The 20,427-nt window shown below is 51.2% G+C and overlaps 1 protein-coding gene across 1 annotated transcript in view; it reads right to left on the reverse strand.

Annotated features, from left to right (window-relative positions):
• CRTAC1 (cartilage acidic protein 1) overlaps positions 1-16,092 on the reverse strand; it is a 152,747-nt gene extending 136,655 nt beyond the window's left edge. Inside the window, exon 1 of the mRNA XM_055560312.1 lies at positions 15,961-16,092. Coding sequence (XP_055416287.1) covers positions 15,961-15,984 — 24 coding nt within the window. The 5' untranslated portion in view covers positions 15,985-16,092. The remainder of the gene's footprint in view (positions 1-15,960) is intronic.
• Positions 16,093-20,427: the final 4,335 nt, after the last annotated feature.

The raw sequence follows: 20,427 nt of genomic DNA on the forward strand, positions 1-20,427 counted from the left end.
GAGGCAGGTCAGGTGGTCTGGTATTACCATCTCTTTAAGAATTTTCAAGATTGTTGTGATCCACACAGTCAAAGGCTTTGGTGTAGTCAATAAAGCAGAAGTAGATGTTTTTTTCTGGAACTCTCTTGCTTTTTTGATGGTCCAACAGATGTCGGCAATTTGATCTCTGGTTCCTCTGCTTTTTCTAAATCCAGCTTGAACATCTGGAAGTTCTCAGTTCATGAACTATTGAAGCCTGGTTTGGAGAATTTTGAGCATTACTTTGCTAGTGTGTGAGATGAGTGGAATTGTGAGGCAGTTTGAACATTTTTTGGCATTGTCTTTCTTTGGGGTTGAAATGAAAACTGACCTTTTCCAGTCCTGTGGCCACTGCTGAGTTTTCCAAATTTGCTGGCATATTGAGTGCAGCACTTTCACAGCATCATCTTTCAGGATTTGAAATAGCTCAGCTGGAATTCCATCACTTCCACTAGCTTTGTTTGTAGTGATGCTTTCCAAGGTTCACTTTTCTTCACACTCCAGGATGTCTGGCTCTAGGTGAGTGATCACACCATCATGGTTATCTGGGTCATTAAGATCTTTTTTGTATAGTTCTGTTTATTCTTGCCACCTCTTCTTAATATCTTCTGCTTCTGTTAGGTCTGTACAGTTTCTGTCCTTTATTGTGCCCATCTTTGCATGAAATATTCCCTTGGTATCTCTAATTTTCTTGAAGAGATCTCCAGTCTTTACCATTCTATTGTTTTCCTCTATTTCTTTGCATTGATCACTTAGGAAGCTCTTGGAGGAGGTCGCCATTAGCCCCACCATAGACCTACTGAGCAGACGACCCACAAACTGCAGAACAATTACACCAAAGAAATTCTCACACTCTTAAGGAAGTTCTAGGACCCACAACAGATTTCCCAACCTGGGATCTGGCAAAGGGACTGAAAACCCCCAGCTTTGACTCTGGAGGCCAGAGGTATTGATTATAGGACTTCCACAGGACTGGGGAAACAGACTCTTGGAGGGCACAAACAAAACCTTGTGTGCACCAGGACCCAGGAGAAAGGAGCAGTGTCCCCACAAGAGACTGAGCCAGACGTGCCTGTCTGTGTCCAGGAGTCTATGGTGGAGGTGTGGGTCAACAGCGGCCTGCTGCAGGGTCAGGGGCACTGAATACAGCAGTATACAGTGGGCACAAGTCCTTTTGAAGGAGGTCTCAAACTTTAATATATACTATATGAATCACCTGCTAGTCTTGCTGAAATGCAGTTTCTGATTCAACTGGTCTGCAGGAGGGCCCAAGAATCTGTATTTTGAATAAGCTCCCACGTGATTCTGATGGTCCTGGTCCATAAACTACACATTTATGGTCCATAAGCCATACATATATCCTATAGTGATTAGTTTAAGAAACTTCTCTACTTCTAGATCTAAGACGCTGAAACCAATCCTAGGGCTGCAGGCTCATTGATCATTAGATACTCGAAGTACTAGGTGTCTTCAGCTCAAAGTCAAATGACCACAATTGATGGGGAGTGACAAGGAGAGATTCTGACTTTAATTTTGACAAAGAATTGAGAAGAAGGAAAAGGTTGGAACTGGAGTGGTGGCAGGGGCAGGGGATGTCGTCAGGTCTAGTAGGCAATGCTGCTGCTGCTGCTAAGTTGCTTTAGTCGTGTCCAACTCTGTGCAACCCCATAGACGGCAGCCCATCAGGCTCCCCCGTCCCTGGGATTCTCCAGGCAAGAACACTGGAGTGGGTTGCCATTGCCTTCTCCAATGCATGAAACTGAAAAGTGAAAGTGAAGCCGCTCAGTCGTATCCAACTCCTATCAACCCCATGGACTGCAGCCTACCAGGCTCCTCCATCCATGGGATTTTCCAGGCAAGAGTACTGGAGTGGGTTGCCATTGCCTTCTCCCTAGTAGGCAATAGACAGCTATTATTAATGGCCAGAGCCTAGAGGAAATGGGGTATGGGCAGGAATTTGTAAGCCAAGATAAATAAGCATGCCGGTGTGTTTCCCCAAACCCAAACCATCCTGGTATAGAGCACTCGGAGGCACTTAACGTTTGTTAAACGGAAGAAGGACTCTGTCCAAATGATAATGAGAATCAGCAGAAACTGCTTGCAACTTGTTACACAGTTATTTTGAAACTGTTCTTTCCCCAAAGCAGTGCTTCTTAAACTGTAACATGCTTACAAATCACCTGAGGATCATGGTAAAATGCGGATTCTGATTTGGTGGGTCTGGGGTGGGGCCTGAGATTCTGCATTCTAACAAGCCTTCAGGTGATGCCGAGGCTGCTGGTCCCAAGACTCCACTTTCAGAAGTAAGGCTCTAGACTGATGATTTGAAACCCCAGCTGCCCAGTTAACTCACGTGGGGAGTTTTTAGAGATAGGTTGCTGCCCAGATCCTTTACCCCAGTTTCTGATATACTGGTCTGGGGCAGGACTTGGGTGCCACATACTGTATTTTTAGAAGCTCTCTGATTATGTTAATGGTTCTGCACCCAGATTCTCAGCCTGGGCTGAGAACCACTACCCCAGACTTGTGGTCCCCAGATGGGAGTGTAAGCTGCAATTGGAGTTGAAGTGAAAAATGCTTCTGCTACCAGAATTCATCACCAGCTTGTTGAGGTCTATCAGGAAAATCTATTTAGCCAGAGAGTATCATAGGAGGAGGCAGGATATGGAGGGGAAGAAAGCAGAGCAGGATGGTACTGCCTGGAGCAGAAGGCCAGCAGGTGCGGGGTGACCCTATATTTTACATGGCTGGCTCAGAAACCTCCTGTCACACCACTGTGAACATCTCATTCTTCTAGAAGAACGTGGATAAAAGCTAAAAATAGAATTTTAAAAAGTAGGTTGAATTGAACGTTTTTTGCTTTCTTGAATGCTATATATCAAGCATCTACTATGTATCTACAGGCAGGAGTGGCATTAAGTAGTAACTGATGTAAGTGCAATGGGAGGATCCAGGGGCAGCATAGCCCAGGGAAAGTGAGGATAAGTACCAAGGGTAGAGTTTGGGCAGAGGGCGCAGGGCGTGAGCACCCAGGCTATTCCTGCAGGGGAGGTGGGAGGAGGGAGCACAGAGGGGTCTTAACAAGGGTGAGAGGCGGTAGGACTTGTGTTTCAGGAAGTGGGAAGAATTGCTTTGTAATAATCTCTTAAAAATGTTCCATAAGCAAATGTCTCGAACAATCCTCAGTGAGATAGAGAAAAATAAATAAATAAAGAGCAGAGTCAGGGGCCTGGACTTGGACCCACCAGAAAGTAGCAGGCGACCTCGAGCATGTTCCTTCATCTTTCTGATCTCAAGTGTCCTCATCTGTAACATGTGAATCCTATGATGTGCCATGGGTTTAAGGGTTAAGTGAGCTAGGGAATGCCTCTCGGAGGCCAGGCTCACTGCTTCTTTTCTCACCGTTCACACAGATAGCTTGAAGGTTAGGCAGTCTTTAGACATTGGCTGCAGGTCACATGCAGCCAAACTCAGTTTTCTGCGGCCTCGGGACTTTCCTGAATTGGGTCTGAAAACTGGTAACCAAGCAACCTAGATCTCTGATGTGGGGTCAGGCAGCTGTGGGGAGAGGCTTCCAGGGCAATTTTTAGGGCAAGCAGTTTTTTTGGAATGATTGCAAGCGCCAAGGACACCGCCCTGAGCTCTTACAAAAGCAAGAGCCCTGAATGCTTCAGATGTGGGAACCAGTGGGGAGCACAGGCCCTTTCCAGAAGCTGCAGGAGAGCAGAGGCTTGAGGAAGAGAAGCAGCCATGGAGCACTCCACCCTGCATGGGCTGGGCCACCAGGGACCCACAGAGACTCGCTAAGGAGTGCCTGGGACTGAGGCATCCTCAGAGGAGAGCTTGGGGAGCTCACTGACCCACAGTGACACTTCCTGTGTGCCCCCCCGCCCCTGCTGCCCTGCTCCATGAGCTGGGGACTGTGCTCCGTGCCCAGGTCCCAGGGAGAAAGCTGGTCAACATTTGCAGTACAGGGGGAGGGGTGCTGTGGAGGAAGGGGAACAAAGATATCTAGATTAGCCACGTGGAGGAGAAGAAGATTTCCACGCAGGTAGGGTGGTGTAGCTGAGCGGTAAACGATGCTAAGTTAGCTGAATCAGGAGAAGCAGGAGGAGACGATAAAGAAGACATCAGATTCCTCAAAGTCTGGAGAACCAGATGTCACCCCAACCTGCCCTCCTAGCACTGTAAATTTAGAGGTCCCACACTCTGGGTCATGAGTTAGAGGGAGCACTCATTTTTCCCTCTTCGGGTTCCCATCCAGAGGACCTTCCATTGGCCAAGAGCACCGGTTCTCAACCAAGGGCAGTTTGCCTCTCTTGCCCTCAGTATCTGGCAATGCCTGGACACATTTTTGGTTGCCCCAACCAGGGAAGGGGGGTGCTATTGGCACCTAGTGGGTAGAGGCCAGGGATGCGGCTGGCAGTGGATAGGACAGCCCTCTACAGCAAAGAATTATCTGGCCCAGCATGTCAGTAATGCTGAGATTGAAAGCTCCTGGACCAGTGCATCATTCCTCTTCTCCAGGGGGCCTTTCCTGCCTGCCCTTCCCACTCCCCACCACCTCAATACCCTCCCTCCTATGGGCTCTCTGCTCTTTCTACCTGTTGCTACTCTGAATGCCTACCCCTGTATCGTGTCTCGTCCCTAGTGGACCGTAAGCTCCTTGAGGTCAGAAGCCATGCCTCAGGCATCATTTCTAACCTGGCCCTTAACATCTGCAAAATGCTTGAAGATTGGATGTGTATATGACTATAAACTGAGAGGTTTTGCATTTGGAAAGCAGTGTTTAAAAAGTCAAAGAACTCTATCAGGGTCCCTAGACAAATCAGCAATAGAAGCCAGTCTATGCCTCAAAGTCTGACAGCCCTGTGAGTTCCACTGAACGTTTGGCAGCCACCACAGGACGGGAGCACCTGGTGGGCCTGGACTCCATCTCATGAGAGGCGTTCATTTGTTCGAAAAACGCTTATCAGTAGCAATAGCACCCTTGCTGTCGCCATTACCTTCCAAGTACTGACTTTGTTTGCCAGGCACTGGGCATGCATTATCTCATTTCATTTCCCATTTTAGAGACCCGGAAGTCCAGGCAGTTAATAATACTCATTAAGGACCTATGGCGCCTTGTGCATGAGGCTGGGAGACTCCACTTGTCTTCACACTTGCAGAAACACCATTTCATTAGCCTGCTGGTCTCTCTGGCGCCTCCCAGCCTGGGTCCCCTGAGTTTTCATCTGCCTCGTTCTGGAGTAGGACCAAGTCTCTTTCCTGTAAGTGCAGCCTCAGGCAGCATCGGGAGCTCTCCCCAGGTAGAGGGAAGGAAGAGGAAGCCTTATATTTTCATGGGGCTAGGGAAGATGCATAGGACATAGAGGTGCAGAAGGGCTGGCATTTGTCTTCCAGGCTGGCAAGGCAGAAGAGGGGACAGGGGACAGCGTGGAGAAATGCCAATGACTGAGGCATTAGAATGTATGCTCTGCTGGGGCAAGAACTTTACTTTGTTCTCAGCTGTTTTCTCAATGCTCGGACAGTGCCTGGCAGAGGTGCACGAGACCAGGAAGTGAATAACTGAGTGAGTGACTGAATGGCAGCCCCTGCCTTTCCCTCCACTGAGGCCATCTTTCCAACATGTCTCTCCAGCAAGGTCATCCCTAACCCTTTTGCTGTACATGAGGCATCCACAGCCTTTTCCAACCTCCTCAGTTCAGTTCAGTCGCTCAGTCGTGTCCCACTCTTTGCGACCCCATGAATCGCAGCATGCCAGGCCTCCCTGTCCATCACCAACTCCCGGAGTTCACCCAGACTCACGTCCATCGAGTCAGTGATGCCATCCAGCCATCTCATCTTCTGTCGTCCCCTTCTCCTTCTGCCCCCAATCCCTCCCAACAGCAGAGTCTTTTCCAATGAGTCAACTCTTCGCATGAGGTGGCCAAAGTACTGGAGTTTCAGCTTCAGCATCATTCCCTCCAAAGAAATCCCAGGGCTGATCTCTTTCAGAATGGACTGGTTGGATCTCCTTGCAGTCCAAGGGACTCTCAAGAGTCTTCTCCAACACCACAGTTCAAAAGCATCAATTCTTCGGCGCTCAGCCTTCTTCACAGTCCAACTCTCACATCCATACATGACCACAGGAAAAACCATAGCCTTGACTAGATGGGCCTTTGTTGGCAAAGTAATGTCTCTGCTTTTGAATATGCTATCTAGGTTGGTCATAACTTTCCTTCCAAGGAGTAAGCGTCTTTTAATTTCATGGCTGCAGTCACCATCTGCAGTAACCTCCTAGCTGCACCCTTTCTCAGCACCTGTCCCACCCCAGCCACACCGAGCCTCCTAGGGCTGCATGACACTGCTCGGCCGCCATGCACACGCTGGCTCCTCAGCCTGGAATGCTTTCTTCACCTTGTCCCTCTGGCCAGTCCATCAGTGCCTCTCTCTTAGGCCTTTCTTGGCAGCCCCAGGCAGATGCTTGCTCCTTCCACTGTGTGTTCCCATCTCACTTGGTTTAAGATCAAGTGAGAAAAAGACCGTTTAGTGAAAGAGATTATTTAGTGTAGTGTCCAAGGACATCAATTCTGGAGCCAGTTGGCTTGGACATAGATCCTGGCTCTGCCACATTCTGGCTGTGTGACTTTGGGCAAGTTACTTAACTTCTCTGTGCCTTTGTTTCCTCATCTGTAAAAGAGTGACAAGAGTGGTGCCTACCTTCTAAGGTTACTATGAGGATTAAAGGAGATTATCCACATAAGGGGCTGGAGCAGTGCCTGGTACATAGGCAATGGTAGGTAGGTGTTACTATTAATACTACTCATTCCTCATATAGTACTTGTTATAAGAATTACTATTTAAAAAAATATCTCTGTTTGCTTGTGTACAGGGTCCCATGAATTAGCCTGAAGAGTGATGATCAGCTCCGAGACTTATAAGCAGGGCAAGATGAGAGTAAGCAGGGAGCAGTTAACAAGTATTACCGCTAGTCAGCTGAAGGATAAGGGGGGCAGAACCTTGACAGTGTGGATGGAAAGACTGGGCAGCTTTGAGAGAGATTCGTGAAGCAGATTGACTCAGTGATCCAGAAGTTGTGAAAAATGAGGAGGAAGCATGAACCAAATATGACGTCAGATTTCCAGATTGATTGTTGGGGTTTGAAAGGGTCCAGTGAACAGCATTCCACTTCCCTCCCTGTTCATATTCAGGATTAGTGAAGGGGAAGAAAGGTGGGGAGGGGAGGAGACAGCTGGGGCTCAGATAGAGATTAAAAAGCCACCATCATTACACATACAGCCGTTTGGAAGGCCAGGCTTTGGAGTGGGGTCCAAGGTGCTTGCTGATGTACTTGTACCCTCCTGCAGCCCTCCCTGTGGGGAGGCGCGGGCCTGAGCCTGCCTGGCTAAGCTCAGCACTTGGCAGAGAGTAGCATGTGCAGGGAGGTAAGTCCAGAAAGGGCTCTCCATGCCCAGTTCTCCCAAACTGACCCATCTGAGGAGTCCTTGCTCCAGCCCTTCGGAGGGGGCAGTGGGGAAAGGAGGGAGGGCAGGAATGGTGCACTGGTCCCGGGGTTCTCAGTCTCAGCATTACTGATGTGCTGGGCCAGATAATTCTTTGCTCACGTGGAGGCAGCAGTTGGAGCCCGTAGAGCCTGCCTGTCTCAGAGTGAGGAGCGGGAGGTTTGAAGTCATGATCAGACAGGTTTAGAAATGGCATTTTAGATTTGGGGCGGCAGTGTGCAGGGCCGTTAGGCTGGCCATGTTTCCAAACAGTGAGTGAGAGTATCACAGAGGGGACTGGACATCCTGGATGACCTCCAAAGTTCTTTCCTGGGCCTAAGTGTCTATGGGTCAGGTTTTTTCCCTAAATCATTTAAAATGCATTAGTGGACCTTGCTATTTAAAAGCTTCCTCCTGGGAATGTTGCTGTGAAGCAATGATTCATTCCCTAGTCTGTCTTTGGTGGAAATCCAAATGATCATCTATTCTATCAGCTTGCTGCTACCAAGATAGATCCGCGCTGGGCTTCCCTGGAGCAGCCTGGTTGCCGGGTGGGGGTGGGGGCGGGGCGGGGGGAGGGCGGGGGTGAGCACCTGGAGGAGATGAAGAGGAAGAGAAACAGCCCGTCCAGGCTCAGAGCTGGTACCATGTCACGTGTGGGTCCTATGTGGGCTCCTGAGGCGGCTTCCCTGGTGGCTCAGACATTGAAGAATCTGCCTGCAATGCAGAACATCCAGGTTCCGTCCCTGGGTTGGGAAGATCCCCTGGAGGAGGAAATGGCAACCCACTCCAGCATTTTTGCCTGGAGAATTCGATGGATAGAGGAGCCTGGCAAGCTATAGTCCATAGGGTTATGACTTCAACTTTCACTTTCAGACCTTGCTTGATTAGTAGGACCTTTGTGGGTTTACAGAGCCCTGGGGCAAATGCCAGCTCTGGGAAGAAGGAGCCAGAAAGAAAGCTGGACTGGAGATTCACTTTAATACCAAGGGCCAACTCTACTCCAGACTGGCTGCCTACATCCACACATTCAGTAGTTCACCCACAGAGCACCTGTGGAGCCCCTCCCCCTACCAAATGCTATGCTGCTGCTGCTGCTGCTGCTGCATCACTTCAGTCGTGTCTGACTCTGTGCGACCCCATAGAAGGCAGTCCACCAGGCTCCCCCGTCCCTGGGATTCTCCAGGCAAGAACACTGGAGTGGGTTGCCATTTCCTTCTCCAGTGCATGAAAGTGAAAAGTGAAAGTGAAGTCATTCAGTCGTGTCCAACTCTTCTCGACCCCATGGACGGAAGAGCCTACCAGGCTCCTCCATCCATGGGATTTTCCAGGCAAGAGTACTGGAGTGGGGTGCCATTGCCTTCTCCAAAATGCTATGCTAGGCACTAGATTTGCAGTTGAGAACAAAAGACATGGTGTCTCAGCCCCCGCTGCTTGCAAGGCAGCTTTTCTCCTTCTCCGGGACTCTTCTTTCCCTGCCTGCAAAAGGCTCTTTGGATATACATAGCTTCTCAGATGACTGGTACATGATTGCCATTCCAAGAAAGTCTGTTCTTAGAGACCAGGGCACAAGGGAACATGACATCACTGGGGCAAAGCGAGAGAAAGGGCCCTTGTGCTCACCAAGTCTCATTATGTGGACTGACCTCCGGAGGCTGGCCTGCCCTGGACTTGCAGGATGCTCACCACGTTCACTACAGGAACCGGGTGAGGTCTGTGTGTGTGTCCACCCTCCCAGTTTGGCCAGGGAATGGTGTAGCTTTGGTCCTCAAAGGCAGAGGTTCCCAACCTTCTTGGCACCAGGGACAGGTTTTGTGGAAGACAGTTCTTTCATGGACAAGTGGCGGAGGGAGAGAAGGTTCAAGCAGTAATGGGAGCAATGGGGAGCTGCAGATGAAGCGTCACTCGAATGCCTGTCGCTCATCACCAGCTGCGCAGCCCGGTTCCTAACAGGCTGCAGACTGTACCAGTCCATGGCTCCGTGTTTGGAGAACCCTACTCTAAGGAGAGCCTCTAGGGACTTCCTACCTCCAATCGTGAGTGCAGGGAAGGCAAGGGCAGGGCCAGGCCTTCTGTGAGAAACACCAGCTGAGGCTGCTCCCAGGAACCCTGCAAGGCTCCTCTGTCCATCCAGGCAGGGAATCAGGTTCCTGGGCATGTTGCCTATCCCCAAGGAGGGTAGGGATGCCAATGCAGGTCTCCCAAAGTGGGGAGGCTCTCCAGGTAGATGGAGCAGCAGTAAAGGAGGGAAGAAGTCCCTGCAGTCCCTTCTCCAGTCAACAGGACCTCTTAGCTCTGCAATGACTCCCGTGACCTTGTCACTGTACTTGTTGGGTGCAAATAAAGATAAGAGTAACTGGAAACCACAGGAAGGGTCATTTTATACTCTCGGCACTCTCGATTCTTCAATGGCTAATTAAAGTAATACGTCAAAACGTCCCTCGGAAGAGATCTTTAAGAATATGTCTGTTAAGTAAACGAGGTTTTACTAATTAATGACATGCCTGCCCACCCCTCCTTCAAGTTCCTTGCAGAGCTTCCCTGTGCCAAGAGGGCTGAGCAGGAAAGGGTGGCGAAGTCTTGGAGGGAGTGGGGACAAATCCAGCCCGCTTGTCAGTTGGGGAGCTCTCAGCTTCTCCTCCGGATGTTGATCAGATTTCCTGGGCTGGAACCAATTCACAGGGCCCTGGGACTGGAGTTTTTCCAAGAAGCAAACGTTTTTCTTCTTACGAAGTCAACATGATTTCTTTCAAGGAAAATTTTTATCTTCTTTTAAAGTGTCTAGGCTTTTTGAGGGGCAGATCTTTGGACTTTTCTTTGAAGATATTGATCATGATAAAATTGTCATTTACTGAGACCACCGCCCACCCCCCCAACCCCACAGGCCCTCACACAAGAGGCCTAGGGGGCAGGGGAATGATGCACCAAACTTGTACCATGAGTCCATGGAATAGCCAGAATAGCTGTCTGGCCTAAAAAAGTCACTAGTGCCAAGATGGAGAAACCCTGGACCAGAGCATCACAGCATGGACTCACAGCATGTTAGAGGTGGAGGGATTTTAGCAGTATTCTCACCCAGCCCTCCCACTTCACCGCTGTGGACCCTGCGGTCCAGAGGTGAAGAGACCAACCAGAATCATGCAGCAAGTGAGTGGCAAAGCTCATCTGTACCTCAGATCTGCTGTCTCCTAAGAGTGACTTACCCAGACTCCCCCCAGAGTTGTTGTGAAGGTTCAGTGTGAGCTGTGAAAACACTTAGAAAATTCTAAAGAAGTTATTATTAATATTGCTATTATTAAGAACTGGGGAGTTTGGAAAGCTCCCCAACAAAGCTTCACAACAACTCTGGGGGGAGTCTGGGTAAGTCACTCTTAGGAGACAGCAGATCTGAGGTACAGATGAGCTTTGCCACTCACTTGCTGCATGATTCTGGTTGGTCTCTTCACCTCTGGACCGCAGGGTCCACAGCGGTGAAGTGGGAGGGCTGGGTGAGAATACTGCTAAAATCCCTCCACCTCTAACATGCTGTGAGTCCATGCTGTGATGCTCTGGTCCAGGGTTTCTCCATCTTGGCACTAGTGACTTTTTTAGGCCAGACAGCTCTTTGTCGGGGCCTGTCCTGTGCACTGTAAGATGGTTGACATCATCCCTGGCCTCCACCCCCTAGATGCCAACATCACCCCCTGATCCAGCCGTCACAATCAAAAATGTCTACAGACATTGCCACATGGGCACAGTAATCCCTCCGCTCACTGCCCAAGGACATCAATAAGGTCAAGATCATGTGGTTCAGTGGAGAAAGGTCTTTTTCTCCAACCCCTTCACACCTTTCCATAGACTTTTCAAACACAACCTCCTCGTCCTTTGCTAGCTTCTCATTTCTTAAATGCCCTCCATGGTCCAGGGGTGTCTAGTGTGATAATGAACCAATTGACTTCATGCTTTCTCCTAAGGAGAGTTCACAGGTTTATGTCCCCTAAGCAACCAGTCAGGCTCCCCAGAAATCCCCCGTAGAACCCTGGCTGGCCCAGAAGCCTGTATCTGCAGCCTGCAGGAGGCCCGGTGAGCACGGGTTTGTCAGCACTCTTAAATCACTGAGCTCCGAGGAAGCCTTCTCCTAGCACAAAGATCCTTCCTAGAATCAATAGCTCAGGGCCTTCCATCACACTCAGAATTATCCTGGGACCTGTAAAATTTCTTTTCCCCAAGCATGGCAGAACCCCCAAATGAAAGCCCCAGTGTGGGGGAAGGAAGATAGCAGCTCTGTCAAGGAGGTCTTGTCCACAGCCCAGATGTTGCTGCGAGCAGAAGCTGATGGGCAGACCTGGACGTTTGGTCTCTTTCACAGGGAAAAGGAAGACCCAGTGCAGTCCCCAGTGACCCCGTAATATTATCCCCTCCCATCTAGTCTTCTTTACATCTCACCAAGGCAGAGCCATGTTAAAGACTATCTTTCTTGATGCTCACTATCTTACCCTCATCACAGTCTGACAGCCTCACCATTTTGCAGAGGAGGAAACTGAGGCATGCAGAGGTTAAGCACTTTGTCCAAGGTTCCTAAGCAGGAAGCGGGGAGTCACATTCTAAGCCTGCATCCTTCCCACTGCTGAGCTGCCTTCCCAGCGAGAGCAGGTTATAAGGGTCAGTCATCTAGTGGGACTCATATAAGAGGCGACTTCTTGTTTCTTCAAAGTCTGACGCTGCTTCCACATTCAAACAAAAATCTAGAGATGCCATGCTATCACTGTGTTTTATGCAATTATATTCCTCTGGCTTTATCCAAGAAAAATCCAACCCTTGGGAATGCAGGCACAACTCTTCAGACAGAGCTGGGAGCAGGCACAAATCCCTAGTCCAGGCTCTCAGAACCCTGCTTTCAAGGAAGGGACTATGGCTCTGTGGTCCACATTATCCTACCACCCACCTCCCCCACCTGAAGACAAAGACACAACTTGTCTGACAGCCTGAAGGAGATGAAAACTCAAGCACCTTCCCTGGCAACAAGCATCCCTTGGGTGAGCCTTAGGGACAGAAGCGGATCTGCCTCTCAGAGTTCTGGCTCGGCAGTACTGGTTCCTCCTGAGGGTCACCGCCAAGTCTGCAGACACTCTGGGGGAAACTCTTGCACAGTGCAAAGGAACAGGGTGGGGAGAGGACACCGGAGGAGGGGGCCAGCCCGTAGGCCACTCAGCAAACCTTCCCAGGGCCCAGCTCAGATGTCGACAGCCAGACTCAGAACAGAAAAAGGGCAATGGAAATGGTAGTATCTTCCAGGTCACCCAAGAAACCCTCGCATGAGGATTTTGCAAAAATAGAACATCCCAGCACTCTGACCTTGAGCTGGGAGCCGCAAGGATGGGGAAATGGGCAAATACTGGTTGGAAATGCTTCGCTTCACCCAGGATCCAACTACTGAGGTCCCATAGGCAGTGGTGTGACTACGGGACAGAGACCGTACTCCAGCATTCCTGAGCAGAAGGAAGAGCCCTAGGCTTGGGTTCCAAGATCATCTCGAGGGGCTGGGCATTTCTGATTCCTAAGTGCATGGAGAGAAACCTGGAGTTGCATTGTTTTTCCCTACATGACCACTTGGAATAACAAGATAAGATAATGGAGGAAGGGGAAAGAATAACTAGAAATTTCTATTACCTGTACATGTACATTACAAGAGCTTTATCTATTCCTTGCCTCCTCAGTCTGTATAACAGATTCAGAGGAAATTTCCCCCAAGCTACTAGATGTATTAATTTACCAATGTCTGTTCAGTCAGCAATTATGAACACGTATTTTTCCCTGGGAAATCCCATGGACAGAAGAGGCTGGCAGGCTATATGCAGTCTGCGAGGCTGCAAAAAAGCTGGAGACAACTTAGCGACTACACAATATCAACAACTGTGCAGAGCACACATCAATCTCCATAGTAAAGAGGAAGCAGGTCATGGGAGCAGAGAGAGTTCTCAGTAGTAGAGTGGAAATCCTAGGACCCAGTCCTATCTCTTCCACCAGCCATGTGACCCTGGGCAAGATGCTTGCCTTGACTGGGCTTCAGTTTTCCCATCTGTAAGTTGTGTGGGATGGCTTTGGAGTAGGTGCTCTTCAAGGTCCCTTTCTTCTAGCTCTAATATTCTGGGGCTCTATGAATACTGAACAAGTTCAAAGAACGCACCAGCACCAAGCACAACGGGTAATTTCAGAGAGCAGGCGGAGCTGGGTACTGGCTCTATTTCCTTGGAATGCTGCACTTGTATCTATCTCCTTGTACCTGAGATCACAGGACCACCTGAAGTCCAGGAAGTACGTGGTAGAAGGGTTCCAATCAAGAAGGTGACGGTTAAAGGCCTGAGCTTGCTAAAAGCATTAAGTTACTATGGCCAGTGAAGGGCAAGAAGTAAGTCAGTGGTCCTGGCTGGGTGCCTTTGGCGCCCCCTACTGGGCACCAAGGAGCTTGCTGGGCAGCTTCCATTGCCTAAGCAGGCTGCAAGATTGAGAACAGGTCTGTCACAAGCTGTTTAATAGGCCTGCCTTCCAGGTCTGCAGTCCTGCTCTCTTAAGAATATATTTCACTTTCTAGATTACATAGACCATTGGCCCACACATTCACAGGGCACTACTGTGCTGCCATAGGACATCTTAACCAAACATCAAGGTGCAGAGTAATAAACATCAGGGTTCGGAATAGCAGGTGCAGCCCAGATGGAGAAAAGAGAAGAGTGAGCAACAAGCAGGTATTTCGCTGTACAAATCCCCAGTGGTGAGAAGGTCTTGGGAAATGCAGCAGAAAAATGTTGACTGCGGGCAGAGGACGGAGCTAGGTTTGGGGGTATGAATCCAGAGCCCTGCTAAAAGATCTCCAGGCTGACGTAGCTGCCCCAGGAGTTCAAAACCCTCATCCACGTTTGGGAATGAGATACAGGAGACAGCCCCAACTGAGCAGTCTACTTTTGACCTTCTCCAGAGACCATTAGTACCAAATGTAAACCAGAATATTCTATTTGTGGCCCACTGTGCCAGCATCTAGACCTTAAACTGCCTTTGTTGCCTCTTAAATGGACTTTAGGACCTGCTGCCAATAACATGTTCTTAAGTCAGATGAAGAGCAAATGCTTCCTCAAGGGCCATATTGGAACAACCGCCATATTCCCACTTCTCCATTCTCCATCTCCCCTCCCTTGTGGCTGAGAGAGAGGTACAGGGTGACTCTGAATTTGTTTCAATTCAGTCTTGGGTAGCTGCAGCCCAAGTCATCAGGGTCAAAAAAATCTCCCTCCTGTAGCGTTTCTCTTCCCACGAGAGTTCTCCCCTGATTCAAGACAACCCTACAGACTTGTTCCCTATCGCTGGAACCTGCTTCCTTTTCTTTTTCACCTGGCTTCACTTGGGAAGTCCTGCACCCATCCCAGAAGACACTCCAAGTGTGACTGAAGAAAATGTCTTGTCTAGAGAGCTGAAGCACCTCCTGGGACACAGAATAGCCACACTAGGTGTACCCCATAGCACCACCAGCAGCAATATTCATTAGTCATTCCCCGAGGGAAAAAAGTGACCCTCCCACCCCAACCCCAGGCACATTTCACCGCCACTCTGGCAGGCTCCTATCCAGGGCTGGGATGACTTTGGATTCTTGAGTTGGTTTCTGCAGAAACGGGACTAACCAGGACTCTCAACTACTATGCTGCGAAAAAGCACGCTGCATTGCTGGGCATGCCCCCAAGCTCGGCCTCCTGCCCCATCAAAGCCTCCATGTGCCTCCCCCCCCCCCGCCCCCTCACTGGGCCGAGGAGGACCCCCGGTCCCCCTGAAATGCCTGAAGCTGGTTTGTCTAAGATTGGATGAAAGCAAGCAGACCACACCTCGGTCCAGCAAAAGCAGCTGACAGCTAAGCCGCGCCGAGCTGGCTTTCGGAGCTCTCTGCCACCCAGCGCTGTGCCCAGGAGCTCGGTTTCCCGGGGGTGAAAAGCGCTAGCTTTCCTCAGAGCTTTCCCCCACACTGGAAGCATAGACAGCTGGCCGAGGCCAGCAGCTTCCCCGGCCCGGAGCTGAGCCTGGTTCGCTGGGTGACTCCCCAATACCCCACGTACATCCCTCCTCACCTGCTCCGCCCCCTCCCAGCTCCACAGCCCCCTCCCCAAACAGCTGACCTCCAGGGCGCCCCCAACACTTTCTCTGCCAGCTGTGAGAGCTGTAGCCCCCACACCTCCGCTCCCACCTCTCCTCCACCTCCGGCCCGGCGCCCGCCTCTCCCCACAGCCCGCGGGAGGCTCTGCGCGCCAGTCGAGTCCTGAGCCTCTTGGCAAGTTGGAAACCAAGCCGCCGCCGCCGCCGCCGCCGCCGCCGCCTTAGCGATCTCGGTCTTCCCCTCCAGCATCCCCGCCAACCCTGTGGGAGGATCGGGAGGGCGCAAAGGGCGGGAGAAACTTTCTCTGCCCGAGGGGTTGGGGTCACTGGAGCCGGTACTCACCCCGGGGTCCGCGCTCGCAGCCATCCTCGGGCTCTCTCAGCCCCGCCGCCTGGGGGCGTCGGAGAGCCGGAGCTCGCTGCCGCCGCTGCCGCCTCTGCCGCCGCCTTCCAGCTCGGAGCCCTGGTCCCGGGCTGGCCTCGAGCCTCCCGCCCCGACGCCGCTCGCTCGCTTTATACAACTCCACTCGAGCGCCCCGGGGCTTATGTAAAGGCTGGCGGAGACCCGCAGCCAATGGCGCTGCAGCTGGAGCTGGGGGCCGGGGGTGGCGCGGCCAATCGCGGCCCGGAGAGCCCCTGGAGCCGGGGAGGGGGAGGGGGCGCCTCCCCGCGCTGATTTAGGAGCCGGGATTGCGGTGGCAGCCGCCGGCAGCCGGGCCGGCCGGGCGCGGCGCGGCGGGCGCTGGGGTGGGCGGCGGCGCAGGCGGCGGCTAGGGCGGGTGCCCCCCGCGCCTCGCCGCTGCGTCGCGTAACCTTCAGGAGGCAGCCGGGCCTGGCGATGGGGGCGAGGGCGTCTGGCGGGGCGCTGGGGTCCCGGGGCTGGCGGGAAGCCGGGGTCCCCCGGGAGGAAGCTCCGGGAAGGAAGAGGAGGGGGAGGGGAGGGCAGTGAGTCCCAGGGCTCCGCGGCCACCCCTGTGCGCAGGGTCGAGGGTGGCGGCAGGGGCAGTGGCGTGCCTTCCCGATTCCCCAGATAGCGATCTGGCGTCGCCGGGCCGGGCCGGAGCGGCAGCGCGAGCAGCGCTGATGGCGAGATTTCGCGCTGCGGAGCGAGCGCCGATCCGATCTTTATCCGGCCTGGGGACGTGTCCGAGCGCCTCCCAGGGACTGCTCAGTATGGAGAGCGGAGCTTCGCGACGGCCTCAGAAGGCGGGAGCGGGCGAGCACAGCCCCGAGATCAGGCGCGGCGGAGGCGGCAGTGGGGAGCATCTCGTCCCTCCTCCTCAGTCCTCCGCCTTCCCGCTGGCCCCGCTGGCGGTGTCCCCATCCCATCCCGCCTAGCCCCCGCCCTCCCTGGGCCAGGGCTGCGCCCGGCCCACCTGCTCTGGTCAAGTGCTTTCTTCCAGCTTCCCTCACCGCTTTGCTCACAGGTACTGCTTCCCCACTCATCAAACCCCAGCCCACTTCGGTGGGCAGGATAGTCTGAGCCTCTCAGGACCGGGTGTAGTGGGGGCTAAGCTTGGGAAGAACGCCCTTGATCGGCAGTGCGCAAAGTCCTCGCGTGCGGGACTGGAAAGAGACCTGAAGTCAGGCGCCTAGAATAGAGCCTGACACCTAACAGGTGCCAGGAAGGATTTACCTAGTAAGGATTTACTGAATGAACCTTGAACCGAATAAGGACTTTGGGTTTCTGAGAGCTGGGGGACCAGACTTGGGAAGAGAAAGACCTGGAAATAAGCCATCTGAGGAGGAGGGAGCTAGGACTGTTTCCGCGTCTATTGATGCCTTTATGACCATCACCCTGCCTTCTGGGCCCTTGACTCCAAATGTCTTCTTTCCTAGAAGGTCCCTCCAGCCCCAGACCCAGGTGTCCCCAGATTTTGAGCAGAACGTTCAGAGGCTACTTTGGGCCCTGCTTTCAGGAGGCTGTGACCCTCCTGTGGAAAGAAATAGCAAAGGATAGGCAATCTTTCTAGCTCTGGGGGTCCCGGATCTAGCTCAGTTTCTTAACTTATTGAAGGTGGTGGGTGCTTTTGAAAATCTGATGAAAACCATTGAATCCTTTCTCTAGAAAAGCATACACATTTACACACACACACCTTAAGTATAATTTCAGGATCATTAGGGACTCTCTTGGGGCTCTGCCCAGTGTCAACTTCCTGTTTCTCTAGGGGTCTAGGATAGTGGTTTATAATCACCTTCCTCTTGGGGAATCACAGAACTCTTTTGAATCTTTCAAGAGTATGATGAATGGAAAGAGTCTGTGTCTCAGAAAAATGCTCGATCACATACATACATGTTAACATGCAATGCTAGGGCGTTCATGGATCCTTAAAAGCAGATTTGGAACCTTCACCAAAGAGCAAATAGACTTTTGCCCCGTGGGTACCCGTGATCCCTAGTCCTCTCCACAAGGAGTCTGGGGAACTCTACCCTGCTGCCTCATGCCACCAACCTGTTTGAGGGCATCTGAGTCACGTGGTGATGGCCCCGGCTCCACACTTGTCTCTGCATCTTGGTCCCTGCCACCCTTTTAGTGTAAAAATAAGTTGCAGGTTGTCATGTTCTGTCTGATCTGTGAGCCTTCCTTAGCCAGAAACTCCAACTCTGGGAGACAGCAAGTGACTGGTAATTAACCAATTTCACTCAATCCCAAGCTTCTGAGCACACCTTTGCTGGGTTTTGTTCTCACCTCTCTCTTTGCTGGTGAAGCTGTGAGCAGCAGTCCCAGTTGTGGAGCCTCCCCTCGCCTAAACCCACCAGATTTTGTAACCAACACAGTAATTATCAGATACTAGCCTTCCAGATGTGAATAGGCTTTGTGCACAAAACAGCTCTACCTCACGCTTTCCTGCAGCTAGCCACATAAGGGTTCAGTGGACCAGAAGTGCTGGGGAGGGACAGAGAAATGCAGGAAATGATGGAGACAGTCTCTCCAGGAAGTTCTCTAGGCGATTCATTTGGTTTCTGCACTTAAACCCGTGAAGGTTCAACAAGTGGGCCGTTCTGCTCCTTTCATTTCTAATTCTGCTAATGTCCTCCGTGTCTATTCAGTCATTTCATGTCTCTGTCCACTCGAAGCTTCAGCCCTGCCCTGCCTGACTCACTGTAGACATCTTGCCCTCACAAATTTCCCAGACACATCCTGCTTTCTCAGGGCACATGCATGTTTATGGACTGAATTGTGTCCCCTCCAAATTCATCTGTTGAAGACTTAACTTCCACTGTGAGTATGTTCGGAGATAGGGCCTCTAAAGAGATAGTTAAGGTTAAATGAGGTCCAAAGGGTGGGACCCTAATCCTTAGGATTGGTGGCCTTAAAAGAAAAGAAAGACACTGGCGCTCTCCGTTCCCCCTCGGGGCACGCACAGAAGAAAGGTCATTTTAGGACACAGACCAAGGCGGCCAATTGCAAGCTAAGGAGGGAGGCCTGAGAAGAAACCAGACCTGCTGGTGCCTCAATCTGGGACTTCCAGCCTCCTACTGCAAGAAAATGAAATTCAGTTGTTTAAGCCACCTGATCTGTGGTATGTTGTTATGGCAGCCCGAGCAGACACACACACACACACACACACACACGTTTTCAACATGCTTCTTACGCCTATCCAGCTTTTTCAGTCTCCTCCCAACACGTTGACTCTCTCTGTACTGTCCCTTTAGATTTTGCCCTTGCTTACCTGGGACACTTGCCTAAAATGTTTTCTCATCTTTTGGCACCCAAATTAAGTCTCACCTCCCACACCACCTTCCAAAAGTGCTCTGGCCTGTGCTGGAGCTTTGCCTTTTCAGCCCTCCTGCAGGTCTGCAACATCTTAGCACTCTATTGTACACATTGTCCTGTGTTCTCTCTAATTGCTTCTTACCCAGAAAGCTTAGCCTTCCTCTCAGAACGCAAACTCCTTTAAGTCCAGAGTTTGTACCTTGTACTCGGCTACCACGTAGAACCCAGTGTGAAACTGGGCATAGAGTGAACACACAGTTTGTTGATTAATTTATTCTAATGAAACATGTTTATGTTTCAAAAACCTAGACAGACAGCATATTAAAAAGCAGAGATATTACTTTTCCAACAAAGGTCCGTCTAGTCAAAGCTATTGTTTTTCCAGTAGTCCTGTATGGATGTGAGAGCTGGACCATAAATAAGTCTGAGCACTGACGAATTGATGCTTTTAAACTGTGGTGTTGGAGAAGACTCTTGAGAATCCCTTGGAATGCAAGGAGATCAAACCAGTCAATCTTAAAGGAAATCAACCCTGGATATCACTGGAAGGAGTGATGCTGAAGCTGAAGCTCGAATACTTTGGCCACCTGATGCAAAAGGCTGACTCATTGGAAAAGATCCTGATGCTGGGAAAGATTGAAGGCAGGAGGAGAAGGGGACGGCAGAGTATGAGATGGTTGGATGGCATCACTGACTTGATGGATATGAGTTTGATCAAGCTCCAGGAGATGGTGAAGGACAGGGAAGCCTGGCGTGCTGCAGTCTATGGGGTGGCAAAGAGTCAGACAAGACTGAGTGACTGAACAACAAGAGTGTTTCAAACAAAAATGCTAGAAAAGTTTCACAGCACTTTGTTTTCTGAAAGCTCAAGACATCTGGGGTGTGTCTTCTCAGTCATCCTGAGAGACCATTGGAGCAGGGGCTGTCATGAACCAACTCTTTCCTCTGGTTCAGGATCAGAGGGTCACACAAGTTATAAGTTAGAGAGCTGTGCAGTCAGGGGTCCACCACAGCCTTCCCCTTTACTGTCCTCCTCTCTGCATCGTACTCTCAGCCAGCCCCTCTGACTGCAAAGCCACTCCACTACAGTGT

The sequence above is a fragment of the Bubalus kerabau genome, chromosome 22, assembly GCF_029407905.1.
Source record: "Bubalus kerabau isolate K-KA32 ecotype Philippines breed swamp buffalo chromosome 22, PCC_UOA_SB_1v2, whole genome shotgun sequence".
In the NCBI taxonomy this organism is placed as follows: domain Eukaryota; kingdom Metazoa; phylum Chordata; class Mammalia; order Artiodactyla; family Bovidae; genus Bubalus; species Bubalus kerabau.